General features: G+C 51.4%; 1 protein-coding gene across 1 annotated transcript in view; it reads right to left on the bottom strand.

Moving 5' to 3' along the window:
* Phf2 (PHD finger protein 2) overlaps nucleotides 1-14,126 on the bottom strand; it is a 73,957-nt gene that overhangs the window by 23,468 nt on the left and 36,363 nt on the right. The window contains exons 2-5 of the mRNA XM_028867662.1: nucleotides 12,577-12,662; nucleotides 8,977-9,091; nucleotides 5,274-5,434; nucleotides 2,142-2,283 (exon numbers count right to left, since the gene is read on the bottom strand). Coding sequence (XP_028723495.1) covers nucleotides 2,142-2,283; nucleotides 5,274-5,434; nucleotides 8,977-9,091; nucleotides 12,577-12,662 — 504 coding nt within the window. The remainder of the gene's footprint in view (nucleotides 1-2,141; nucleotides 2,284-5,273; nucleotides 5,435-8,976; nucleotides 9,092-12,576; nucleotides 12,663-14,126) is intronic.

The raw sequence follows: 14,126 nt of genomic DNA, 5'->3' as shown, positions 1-14,126 counted from the left end.
ACAAGCCAGAGTCATCTGGGAAGAGGGAACCTCAGCTGAGAAAATGCCTGTATCAGACTGGCCGGTGGGTGAGCCTGTAGGGCATTTTCCTGACTAATAACCAATATAGGAGGGCCCAGGCCACTGTGGGGGGTGGTGCCACCCCTGAGCAGGTGGTCCTGCATGTATAAGGGCAAGCCATGGGGAGCAAGGCAGTAGCAGCACTCTTCCACGGCCTCTGCTGCAGTTCTTACCTCCAGGCTCCTCCCTGACTTCCCTGCATGATGGACTACAGCTATGAAATGAAATAAACCCTTTCCTCCCCAACTTGCTTTTGGTCATGGTGTTTTACCACAGCAATAGACAGTAATCGAATACACCTGGGGTTTAGTGAAATGTCAGCACCCAGGTGCAGTGACAGAGAACCAGATCTGAATGTTCTTGCTGCCTCGGGCCTAACAGGGTCTCTCACACCTCTACACCTAGCCTCAACTCCTATGCCCCGCAAATCTCTACCTTGCCTCTGTTGAAGGCCACATACACCCTGACCCTGTCTGGAGTAGCTCCATATAGCCTCCTCATCCTCTGTATCCATCTTACATATGAGCTAGTCTTTTCCATACCTAGGTAGGACTCCAGCACCCCTGACTCAACCCCTAGTCCCTACCCTCCTTCCACATCTTCAATATGACCCACAGAAATTCTGCAGTTGGGGACTCCCTCTCTGTGGGACAGGCACCTTATATGTCCAACTCTGCTGACCCCCACATTCAGTGGGCATGATGCACACCTGTCCCAGTAATCCCTCTCAGTGACCCCCAGGGAACTCATGTCTCCAGTAAACAGACCAATAAAAACCCTCCTAGGTTTCCAATGCATTTGGATGAAGCCTAGGACCCATAAAGGCATCAGCCCCCAGGCCCCTCCCACTGTCTGTGCTCCCTGCTCCTCATGGTGTAACCTCCAGGCTTGCTGTGTCGCTCCCGGTTAGTGTACGGGAGCTCTCCATCTCCATGAAAATGCCCCCCAATCACAGTTCGGCCCTGTTGCCCCAGCCTCGAGATGGGGCAGAGCCTGTGCATAACTGACCCACAGACACCCCATCCCACAGGGATCGTGCTAATGCTAACACTTGGGGCCTGCTGGGACAGCTGTGAGTGGCCTCATATTTCAAGGCAAGCAGTAGGCCTGGGAGGTGCGGAGCAGCCGCCACAGTGCGATTCCACGTAGATGAGTAAGTGTGTGCACACAAGGGTGTTGGTACATGTGGCGGGGAGTACGCCATGGAAGTGTTGAGTGTAGTGCCAGTGAGAGTCACAGTGTGTTGAAAGTTTCAGTGGTTACGGTACAGTCAGGAGGGAACTGTGTATTCATATAGTGAATATGCTGTGGGTATCCTGACCATGTCAGTGCTGTGTCTCAGAGTGTTTATGAGTGTGAATGTCTGTAAGTATGTGTCTTGAGTGTGTCTACATCTTGTTCTATGAGTATGCCATGATTCTGGGTGTGTCACTGTGCTGCCTCAGTGTGTCATGAGAGTATGTCATCATGCTGTCTTAGTGTGTCCCTAGGCATGCATGAGTGTATTACAAGTGTGAGTGGGTGTGTGCATTGTCTGTGTGTCATGAGTGTATGTCAATGTGTTGTGCTTCTGTTTGTGTGTCATACTTCTGTGAGTTTCTGTGTGTCACAAGTGTGGGTGCCAGTGTGTCATCTCAGCACGTCATGAGTGTGGATGAGGAGCATGTGCTTCTGGAAGGGACTCATTCATATTGCTTCAATGGCTTTCTCTGGGAGGGGGGTGGTTTCTCTGTTTGCTCCTATTTCATCCGAGTTGTTTCACTGTGTTTTAAGAGACAGAGCCAAGCCTGCATGGTGATTCCTGGGCAGCTCACAGGATAGCAGCAGGCCATGCAGAGCAGGACACCAAGTCAGGCCTTGCAGCCTCCACCCAGGGCAGAACCCCAAGTAAAGCCTCACAGTCCCCACACCAGGGTTGAACCCCGAACCAGGCTTCACAACCCCAGGACCCCATGCAGGTACCAGAGCCAGCTCTCGCAGGCCTCACCTCAGGACGGTCCAACACCATCCTGAGAACTCAGGACCGGTGACACTGACCCTGAGCCAGACCCGCCAAGCCCCAACCCAGAGTAGCCTGTCACCTGGTGTCTGAGAATTCAAGGTTGGTCACATTGAGGACACGCTTGCGGTTGGTGCTATAGTAATAGTCCACAAATTCTTTCAGCTTCATTTTGCAGTCTTTCTGCTTGGTGACGTCTGTCACATCCACGCTTCTCTCTGGCCCTGGGGAGGAAGTGGAGGACATGAGCACGGGAGGAATGTGCTATGGCCTCCCTGAAGGACATGACAGGGGTGGACACTTACATGTCTTCAGTGGCCCTTGTACACTGTCCTATGGGCAGTGACCCACCCCATAGAACAGACAAGGGCTGACCTTATCTCCTCTACTTATAATAGCTGTGAATTCGGAGTAACTTATGTTCCTTTCCTGGACCAATAACACTGTGAGGTAGTGAATCTCACCTCAGCTAGAAAGACCACATCAGCAAATAAATATACAGACACATGGTCAAGTTGAGCTTCAGGTAACAACAAACATCTTTGCACAAATACTTCCAGGACAATATTAAAATTAAAAGCCAGGAGCCCTGCATTTCAAGGGCATTTGTTTGGTATAGCTATATAAAGGCTTGGTCCAAGCTTGTGCTGCTATTTGGAGGCAGTGGAACATTTAGGAAGTGGGGAGAATCCTAGGTCACAAGTCCCTGGAGAGGACTGCAGGACCCTGGTTTCTTCTTCCTTTTGCTTCCTCATATCACAGTGTATGATATGAGCAGTTTTCTCCATCACACACAACCTTATCAGGGACCCAAGGCTTTGGGGCTGATGACTGTGGACTTGCAGCTCTAGAATCATGAGTTCAAATAACCCTTTCCTCCCTTTATAAATCATTTGTCTCAGATATTTTATTACAGTGACAGAACTCTAATATAGGAGAACTAATATAGGCACCAACTTCCTGTTCTGATCAATTGATGACTAGAGGGGAGAACACTCATCTTGCCCTTTCTGGAGCTGACGAGGAAAAGCTGAGGCTCTTCAAATAATCAAGGACAGAACAGTCTTTACAAAAGAGTCATGCTCAAGAGAGGAAGAAACAACACAGAATGGACAGGCAAACATGCCCTTTTGTCGGGGTCCACAGTCCTGCTCAAACACAAGGTGAAAGCTTTTGGAGCATCCGTGGACAAGAAGCCTGGACACCAGGCCCCACTGAGCATGGCAGCATCACTGCAGGTGTGTGTTAGGCACTGCAGGTGTCCTCAAAGGTGGAGGTGTACCCGCTGGGAAGGGAGAGCCACAAATCCTTGAGTGGGAATGCAAGAAGGGCTGCAAGCTGAAGCCTACAGGAAAACACCCAGGACCCAGTGATCTGCCGGATGCCATAGCAGGGACTCTGACAACCAATCACATCTTGGATATGAGAAATTCTGGAGGACCCACCAAACTGACAAAATGGCAGGGGTGTGAGGCTGTCACAGAAGAAGATGTAAGGGACATGAAAACCAAATGCTACCCACGGGTCCTGTTTAAAGACTGAGACAAATGGCCAAATGTAAAGAGTTCTTTGTATTTCTGGAGATAAAACCCAGGACCTTACACAGGTAAACGAATGCATGCATGCATATGTCTTATGTATGTGAATGCAAGTGTGCATGTGGAGGCCAAAAGACAACTTTCAGGAGTTGGTCCACACCTTCAACTCCGCTTGGTTTGAGCAGGCTCTCTTTGTTCTTTGCTGCTACATACTCCAGACCAGCTGGCCTGTGAGCGTCTGGGTGACTCTCTTGTCCTAGGCTTCCATCTTACAGTAGGGGTGCTGGGATTATAGATGTACACTACCACGTTGGCTTTTTATGTGAGTTCTAGGAATGTGACCTCAGGTCATCAGACTTACATGGCAAGCCTTCTCCACAACTCTAAACAGGAATTTTCTGAAGGAACTGGGAGAATTAGGCCAAAGTATAAGCATATGCAACCTGCAGTCCACAGGAACATATGTCCCAGGATAGCCAAGAATGTGGCCCAACACATTTATTTGTAGATGACAACATCAGGTGACTCTATCAGGGAATTATCAATGTGGTGCAATGACTGAATTGCAATTATGTTTAAAACCATGTTCAGCTAGCATTGTTGTTAATGGGCAAAAAGAGGTAGGGAAGGTAGGTCTTAAAACACTTTAAGAGGAAAGAAGTTTGGGAAGGAGAAAATCAACACGAAGCTGGTGGGTGTGTGGCCAACAGTCAGGTACACAGGCTTGCTGTTTGTTTCCTTCATTTTGTGAATTTAAAATGTTCCATGTGCCAGGTGTGATGGCAGAAGCAGGCAGAGCTCTGGGAGTTCAAAGCCAGCTTGGTCTATATAAAGAGTTCTAGACTAGCCAGAGCTACCCAGTGAGGAGGATCTGCCTTATGGTGATATTTTATTTGTACTGAAATGTGATTTTATTTGGGGGTCAGAGTTAATAGCAAGCCATAGCAGAAACTGGGCGGTGGTATATGCCTTTAATCCCATCACTTGGGAGGCAGAGCTAGGCAGATCTCTGTGTGTTCAAGGACACAGCCAGCATGGAGATACATGCCTTTAATCTCAATACCAACCATAGAAGATCTGGAAGTCTGTATAGATGAGCAGTGACAAGGAGGTCATGTGGTTGGGTTTACAACCAATGAGAGGGCAGAATAGAAAGTCAATAAACAGGACAAACACACAGGATGTAGGTCTCTTGCTGAGGAGGACAGCAGCGGCAGTGAAGGGTAAGGTTTTTAGCTCTTAGCTATTGCTCTGACCTCTTGGGCTTTCATCTCTGCATTGGCTCTGTGTTTCTTATTTAACAAGACGGTTACATCTACACTGTCTAAAATAAACAAACAAACAAATAAATCTTCATGAAAGTCAGGGAGATGGATCATTGGGTAAAGCAAAGTATTTACATATTCTGAGCTCAGATTCCTAGCATTCATTTAAAGTGGGGAGAGTGGCCATTCATGCCTGTAATGCCTGCACTGGGAGAGAGAAGCAGGGATGGCCCCAGGAGGGTCGGTCACTGGGGCTCCAAGCTCAGTGACTGATCCTGCCTCAAGAGCCTTAAGCCTTACCTACTCTCATCAGATCATGGATAAGGCCAGGCACTTATACAAAGCACAGTTCCTCATCCCAACACCTCCCTACTCCAGGCTCCTACAAGATACACAAAGGATAGTACTCACCCACATAGTTCTCCACGTCACTCACATAGAATGTTGGGGCAGGGACAGCCAGGCCCAGTCCATCTTTCTTGGGGACAAGGATGGGCTCGGTGAAGCCATGCTCCTCCATGTAGCCCACAGTGAGCTGGCTGCCTGGCACACGGGACACCACATCTTCAGCACTGTGGACAAAGGGTGGGTCGGGGGCCTCAGGATACCTGGCCACGTGCCTCCTGTGCTCCTGGAGGTTGGCCTGTTGCAGCACCCCGAAAACTACGGAGACAGCTGTAGGCAAGTTTGTGGTGCTGATTCCAGCAACCCACCACTGAGAGCATGGCACACAGGCCCATTGGTAACTGTGATGGGGAGGTGGGAGCCTGGTACCACAATGATGACAGACAGCAAAGCTCTGCTATGTTCCTGTGTGCTGGCCACCCTTTCCACTGCAGCATAGGCAGGCAGAGAGACACCATCACCTGGGTAGATCGATATCTCTCTCTCTCTCTCTCTCTCTCTCTCTCTCTCTCTCTCTCTCTCTCTCTCTCTCCTGCATGGCAAAGAGAGAGCAAAACAAATCCCTCTACTTCATCTTGCAGAATCTCAGGTAACTTTCTTGTCAAAACTCACAAGCTGATCTTAAAGTCCACATGGACCACGTGAGGGAGCCACATGAGGGAACCACGTGAGAGGGCCAGAATAACACAGTCTTGAAAACACAGAGTAAAGTTTCAGGACCTCTTCACTTCAAACCTTGACTACAGGAGTCAAGTGTGGCCCTGGCACAAGAACAGACCTGGTACCTACCTAGGTACCGGCACCTAGAACTTTGTCCAGACATTAACTGAGGACACTTATGAACAAATGATTTCAACAGAGATGCCAAGACCATCTAACAGCAGAAGGAAGTCTTTTCAACAAGTGATATTGGGGAGAAGAAGGAAGGCAGATTTTTACTCCATTCTATATGCAAAAATTAACTCCAAATGTATTCAGGTACAAACTAAACGCTATAACTGCAAAGCCTTTAGGCGAAAACAGGAAGATAAATCGTCATGACCTTGGATTTGGTGAAGGTTTTAGATAGTAACAAGAGCAGGAGAAACAAGTAAAAGATTAGATAAAAGCACTTTCTGCTTCAAAGGCCACCATTGAGAAAGTCGAAAGACAAACTACGGGGCAGGAAGTATCTGCCAATGACACGCAAGGAATATGCATCTGGACTATGGAAAGCTAAGAAAGAACACTGTCGGGTGGCTCACAGCTGCCTCTAAGTCCAGCTGCAGGGGGGCCGATGCCCTCGTCTAGACTCTACAGGCACCTGAACTGATGAGCACATCTGGCCACACAGATACAAACACATACACAAAATTTTTGAAAGTCATTAAAATATGTTTTTTTAAAAAAAAACCTTTATAAGTCAATAACAAAAAGGTTATTTTAAAAGGTGTGAGGTGGTGGGACTGCAGAGATGCTCAGTGGTTAAGAGCACTTGTTGTTCTCGCTGAGGACCCAGGTTTAGTGCCTCGTATCTACATGGTAGCTCAAAACCATTCATAATTACAGATTCAGGAGATTTGATACCTTCTTCTGACCTCCATGGGCACTGGACATGCGTGTGGGATATATGTATATGTGCAAAACATAAAATAAATCTAAAAAAACTTTTTTTAAGTGTGAGGCAGGATCAGTGAGATGGCTCAGCAGATAAAGGTACCTGCCACCAGGCCTTTTTATACACATGAATGCATGTACACATGTACATGAATAAACGTATAAATATAGTAATGTTTAAAGTGTGAGGCAAAGGGCTGAGAGACCCCATCTCAGAGAGACAGAAAGAGAGAGAGAGAGAATCATGTCTGTTAAACAATGCCTAAGGTTACCCTCTGGCCTGCAAATGCACACGTGTGTGTGTGCACACACACACAATGTATGAGCAAAGGCCCTCAGTAGAGTCTCTAAGAAGAGACAGAAAGGCTCACATGTGAACAAAAGTTGTTCAACATCTCTAGTCACGAAAGACATGCACACCAAACTATGAGAGACCTCTTCACACCCCAGGACGGCCAGATTCAAAGTCTCGACAGTCGAGGGAGCTGGGAGAATGCGGAGAACTCCCTGCAAGGCTGGCAGGGATGTCACAGGAGGCAGCTGCCCTGCAAAGCCGCCCGGCAGTTTTCAGACAATTAAACACAGGATTTCCATCCGACCCAGAGGCTCCACACTAAGAAATGGAAACATATGACCACACAAAAACGTGTACATAAATATTTAGACACAATTATTCATAGTAGTCAAAAAGTAAAAATATAAAAACAAAAACAGAAATAGCTCAAATGGCCATCAGCTGAACGCTATAAACAGCCAGTGGTCCAGCCAGACAAGGGGAGACTATTCAGCCAAAGAGAGAATGAAGTCCTGACAAATGCTACAGGGGGGATGAGCCTTGAAAATAATCGGAATAAAAGAAGCCACCCAAACCCTGGGTCGTTCTATTTCTAGGAAATGTCTCAGCAAGCAGATTTACACATGAGAAAATGGGCTCAGCAGGTAAAGGTGCCCGTGGGTTCCTCAGGGCCATGGGGAAAGAGAGGTGACAGGATTTCTGTGTGGAGATGAAAGGCTCTGAAATTGACTAATGCAAACGTTCATCAAGATGCACACATCTATGAACATACACACATACCAAGAGCTCCTGAAGTTTATATGAGTGCACTACACTAAGTGAACTACATCTCAATGAAGGTTAGGGGAGCTGGAGGAGCAGCACCTGGCTCAGAGGACCCAGGGTAAACTGCAGCTCAGTTGCTCATGTGAAGCCACATAATAAGCATCAAAAGAAACCCAGCGATTGGAAACTCTCTGCAGCCTCACAGCCGTGGCTGACCCAGAGCAGCTTCCTGAGGCTGCTCTTGCCCGCTTCTTTGCCAGACCTCAGACAGAACAGGGTGTAGGCAACAGAGGGAGGGCAAGGGCCTCCACCAGGTGACAAGGGCATGGGGTAGGTGGCCGGACACCAGGACGGAGACAGGTACTTTGCACCCAGAGGAAGAAAGGTCAAGAGTAGTGCCAATGTCCTCAAGAGATGCAGACAGAGGACAGAAGTGACCTGTCTACAGAAGGCCTGGTCCCACAACAGGTTCCTGACAACGGGAGAACCCAGTGAAAGGCCTGTGACCAAGGGACAGTACACACAGCCTTGGGTGCGGTGATCAGAAGATGGGGGGAGGAGCCAGGGCTTCAGCAGATGGGTCCGCCCCTTAGACAGCACGGCCTGGACCCCCAGAAGGCCCACCCACCTGTGGAAGGTCTGCCCAGCTGAGAAAAGCCAGTCATCTGTGGAAGGCAGTTAACTGAAGAAGGTCCAATCACCCAATGAAGGACCACCACATGGGTGAGGACAGGGACAGGCCACCCACCCGAGGAAGGTCACCCACCTGAGGAAGGTCACCCACCCGAGGAAGGTCACCCACCCGAGGAAGGCCACCCACCTGAGGAAGGTCACCCACCTGAGGAAGGTCACCCACCTGAGGAAGGTCACCCACCCGAGGAAGGTCACCCACCTGAGGAAGGTCACCCACCTGAGGAAGGTCACCCACCTGAGGAAGGTCACCCACCCAGGAAGGCCACCCACCCGAGGAAGGTCACCCACCCGAGGAAGGTCACCCACCCGAGGAAGGTCACCCACCCGAGGAAGGTCACCCACCCGAGGAAGGTCACCCACCTGGGGAAAGTTCGACTCCGCAACTCCTTGATGAAGAGCTGGCTGCCATTCTGCACTGGCTTCATGTCCGGCATCTGCCCAGGGCCATGTTTGTGCCAGGTCCGCTTCTTCTTGACTGTAGAGGAGACAGGGGATGGGTCTGTTCCAAGCACAACTCCCACCCAACTTTGGAGGCCCCCACACCTATAAGAAGACATCCCAGCTGGGCACCACAGCGGGCAGAAAGGAAGCTAGGGAGTCCCCAACACAGCAAACTCAAAACCTCTCCCACAGAGCCTGCCAGCCCACACCTGCACCTCCTTCTCTTCATCCCCACCTCTCACAATGGAGGTCACGCTTCCACTCCAGCCCTGGCCCTCCTCACTCAGGCATCTCTTGGAAGGTTCTCAGCCCAGGTGTTTGCCATACCATAGTGGGAGGACACGTCCTGCTTGGCCTCCACATGAAGAGCTACCACCTTTCCGTCAGGACCTTCCTTATCCAATCCCTCTTTCCTCACCTCCCAGTCAGTGTACCCATGAACAGACCCATGGAGATGGCCTGAAGGGCAGGGATGTCATGCAGCGCTCTCTGCAACTGAGGGCAGTGCTGGGAACACCTGGGCTCTCACCCCAAACTCACAGGGAGCATGGCAGTGACAGCCTGAGTTAGGGACGGGCAGGGGGTCCCGTCAGCCAGCTGAGTACACTTCCCACGGATATGACTCTGCTGTGGCCGCAGAGCAACACTGCTCCTTTGGCCTCTGCCACATAAGGCTCGTGTCTAGGAGCCTGAGACTCCTGTACCAAATTTTTGTTGGTCGAATAAACGTGTCTCATGGCCGTGACCAAGACCCGCAGGCCAAAATCACCTCAAAGAACACAGAGAGACTGTGTGGGGTTGGGCTTACAACCCACACCACTGTGGCTTAATGAAGAGAAAGCAGCATGGGAGGCCCTGACCCCTGCTCTTCCCTGAACCCACCCATTGCAGGCCCTGCCCTAAGCCAGGGTGGAAGGGACACAGAGGGGGAGGAAGGCCTTCAACCTCAAGAGAGCTCCCAGTACCAGCCACAGGCCGGAGCTTTCCAGGAGCATGGAAGGGCCTTTTGTCACCAAGGCTTTGGGGATGGAAGTATGACCAGTGTCACAGACAGGCACTGCTCACAGAGCTCAGAGGCACTCGGCTCAAAACTGAGACCGTATGCTGGGAGAGAAACGGCTCGGACTTTGGACCATGGCGTCTGACGGAGTACAAGACTCTCAATAACAGCAGTGAGTCCAACCCCCAGTGTTTACACAGCCCCCTCTGAGCACACACACAAATGGACATATGTGCACACACACCTGAGCAGGCTCTGACTGGTCTGTGCCCCAGACCCATATGTTGAAATCCTTAGTCCTCAGGGTGACCAGGAAGTGGGGCACCTGAGAGGAGACTAAGTCATGAAACTGAAGTCTTGGTGGCGGAGACAGAAGCATGGGAGGTTCCCTCACCCTCTACCCTGCGGGAAGATGCCGGAGGAGCGAGTCCTTGATTTTGGACTTTTCTGTGCTCAGAACGGCACAAAATAGATTTCCTGCTACTTAAGCATCCCAGCCTGTGGCATTTGTTCTAGCGGCAAAACCAGACAAAGACGCACGTAGGCACACAGGTAAAATGACCATGTCACTCACCCCCTAGGAGCTGGTGGTGGGAATGGGAACTGGAGCTGGTACCCGGGCTCCTGGCTGACTGTGGAGCCTCTGCTCAAACCCCAGCCAAGCCCAGGGGCTGGGTCTTGGTGAGGCAGTACACACGCCTTCCCCGGTGCATAGGTTGTTGACACCGTGCAAATGCTCTTTCTGAGGATGCCCGACAGCACCAAAAGAATCAAACTGTTCACCACCGATGCAACCTGCTCAGCCCCGCACCACACCTTCACTCTACCCTGGGCAGATTCAGGCAAGAGCCCCCCAGTCAGGACCTCTCCACACATTTGGGACTGCTGGGAGAGGCTCCACCCCCGTTTCCCACTTCTTCCTCTCCAGTCTGGAGTCTCCTGGAAATGACTCCCTGACACACCATGAACCATCCAGGGTAGCGTGACCCCAGCATCCTCCAGATCACCTTCACTAGGGACCTAACCCCATCCTCCTTAAGAACACGCCTGCTGGTGTCTTTTGATCTAACCCCGCTCGGCCATGACCCAGCCTCCCAGGCCCCACAGAACAGCTCTGGGTCCTGGTAGAAGCTCTCCATGTTTGTCTCATTTTTAATAAAAAGATAAAGAAGACCCTGAGCTTAACAAGGTACCAGGAGAGTCCTTCTCATCAGTGACTTAGCTGACCCCATGGCAAGACACTCTGGGCATAAGTGCTGTGTGCCTGGGGAGGTCTGGAAGGTGCCTTAGGAGTCCTGAACTGGCAGGTGCTAAGGATGTGCTGGGGCACGACCAGAAACCAGAGCTGCCTCACCATTCCAACAATGCACATAGGCCAGGCCCTGGAAGGGCCGGGAGACAGCAGACAGAGCCTGGAACAGGGGGTGCCCACCCACCTAGTTCCAGGCTCCAAGAGTCCAGGTTCTCAGATGAGCCTTGGTTCACTGGACAGGAGTGTGGACCCTCTGCTGCCCACGTCCCTCCACTGTCTGTCCCACTGTTGCCGGAGCCCCGTGGCACTGAGTCCCGGTGCCTCTGTCCTGCACTTCCTGAGTTGCCCGTTTCTCTTCCATTGCCTGCATCCCTACCTCACCACCCCCACCCCACTGTCTGCATCTCCCCACTGTCGTCTCTCTCTCTCTTCACAGCACTTAAGCAGGGAATATGGTCTCTCGGCTTGCACTGAGTACCTGGGTGAGGTTCTCCTGAAAGGGGGACGACACAGTGAGTATGATGGCGGCTGGACACAGTCCCCTCTGACCCATCCAGATCCCCCAGTCCAGCCCCGGGCATGGGATGTGAACAGTGAAACGGCCGGAGCATGTCTACCTGTAGTGTATGTGAGTACTTCTAACACCAGCGTAGGCAGGAGCCCTGAGGACAGCGATACACATGCACGCACGCACGTACACACGCGCACACAGGTCCAGTCCCTGTATTCCTACAGGCCACAGCTCTGCTCCCTACTTGTAACTAGGACTCGGCCTTGGAGCTCCAAGCCTACTTGGATGAAATTGCACAGTATGAGCTGAGCCTACACCTTGGGTGTTCCCTTAGCACCTGCTGCACAGTAGGGCCCAGAGAACAGGGGTGGGAAGGAGAAGCATCGGATACGCAGCAGCAGGCACTGTGGGGAAGCCAGACCCTCAAAGACTTCCGGTGGGGATGCTGGGTGGGCTAAGCCGAGCTCCTAGAGGATGGACAGCAGAACCACTTACAAACATCCATGTGCAGCCTGGGTGAGCTGGAGCCCTGAACACTTCTTTTATCACCTGAGCCGCAAGCCCACACTTAACATGGGCTAACCTGCCCACTACAGGTGCTAGGGGTGGCCCCGGCAAGGCCTTGTGACGGTGGAATCTGCATGGCTGCCTCGAGGGGCAAGAGTCGCAGAAGGCAGTCAGCTAAGCTGGAGGGGTCCCCAGCACCAGAGCCGCGGGGCTGTGACCTTGGTGTTCCATGTGGGCAGAGGTACTTACGCGTGGACTTGCCGTGGGTTTTCTCACAGTTGGGACAGTGGTAGATGTCGATATCGGGTGCCTCCTCCTCTTCCACCCCAACACAGCTGAAACAGGAGGAGACACGTTAGCACGCTCCCGGTCAGCCTCCCTCAGCACCTTCCACCCACAAGCTCAGGGCTAGCTCCTGCTCACTGCCGGGGACTGAGGCCAGGGGAGCAGTGTGGGACCGTGGTCCTTGGGGACGGAGGGGAGGAAGGCTGCAGAGCCGCCCTCCTCAAGCACAAATCTGCAGTGGGATCCACATGCAGCTGCAGCTGCTCGCTATGGGGACCCAGCGCTGTGCCACTCATCAGGCAAGCCTGCCTCGGTGAGGACCACCTCCATCATCACCCTGGGAGGGGCAGTGGCAGAGCCTCTCTGGTGGTAGCCAGGGAACAGAACACACCTGGGAAGACAGGCGAACCCTGAGCTACACCACAATCACTCACCCCACTCAGTTTCAGGAGGCCAGGGCAAGGTTGAGAGACAGTGACCCATGTGTCCCCCCTTCTTTCCTCCCAGGGTTCTTCGAGGCCTGAAAACCTGCCCAGGAGACAGCCACTGGCACCGGTCAGTTGGCAGCCAAAGGCCCCTTAGGGAACGAGGACGGAATCAATGGATGCCACCCTCAATACCAACAGGCTTCTAACATCCCGACCAGCAAAAGGAAAGCATGGGGCTCTATTCCGACCCCTTCCACTTGGGTTAAGGTAAAGGAGGCAGCGGAAGAACATGGTGAGAATTCAGTGCATGGGCAGGGTGCTGGGACAGGTGAATCGCACAGATGGGAAAAAAATCACTGGATTGGAGAACACACCAACCCACCTTCCAGCCAGCACAGAAGCATGGATGGAGCTACCTGGTATATTTTAAAGTGGCATGGCCTGAGGGCAGCCACAGAGTCTCCACCCAGGAAGGGCTAAGGGAACTGGCTGTCTGGAAGCCACCACCACACACTCTACAGACGACTTTCGCATAGGGCAAGCTCGACAAATCCACCAAAAGTCAAAGTTCCCAGACTGACTCCAGCTGTATTTAGCATGACTTTTCAAACATGCTCTTTTGTCTTTTTTTTTTTTTTTTTTTTAAATATGGGCTCATGGTGTACTGGCTCATAGAGAACCACTATAAATTTTATACCTACTAAAAATGAGTAAGGAGAGCTGAGGAGATGGCTTAGTCAGTTAAGGTTTTGCTGGGCAAGCACCAAGATCAGAGATCAGATCCCCAGAACTGATCAAGAAAAGCAGGAAGTCGTGGCACATACTTATAACCCAGTATAGGAGCAGTGAAGACAGGCATTTCCAGGGGGCTCACTGGTAGATGACCAACCCTAATCAGTGAGCTGCAGGCCGCAATTAGAGAACCTGTCTCAAAAAACAAGGTGATCGTCTTCTAGGAAGTAACAGACAAGGTTGACCTCTGCCACCCTTGGGCAAGAAAGGGGAGGGCCTTTTCCTGACTTCTTGGTTCCTCAAACATCACCTGATGGGGCAGCATATCTCTGTGTCTCAGCTTGCTTTCCCATC

Source organism: Peromyscus leucopus, chromosome 5 (genome assembly GCF_004664715.2).
Source record: "Peromyscus leucopus breed LL Stock chromosome 5, UCI_PerLeu_2.1, whole genome shotgun sequence".
NCBI lineage: Eukaryota > Metazoa > Chordata > Mammalia > Rodentia > Cricetidae > Peromyscus > Peromyscus leucopus.
Note: the sequence above shows the minus strand (reverse complement) of the source record. Positions and strands in the feature narration are given on the sequence as shown.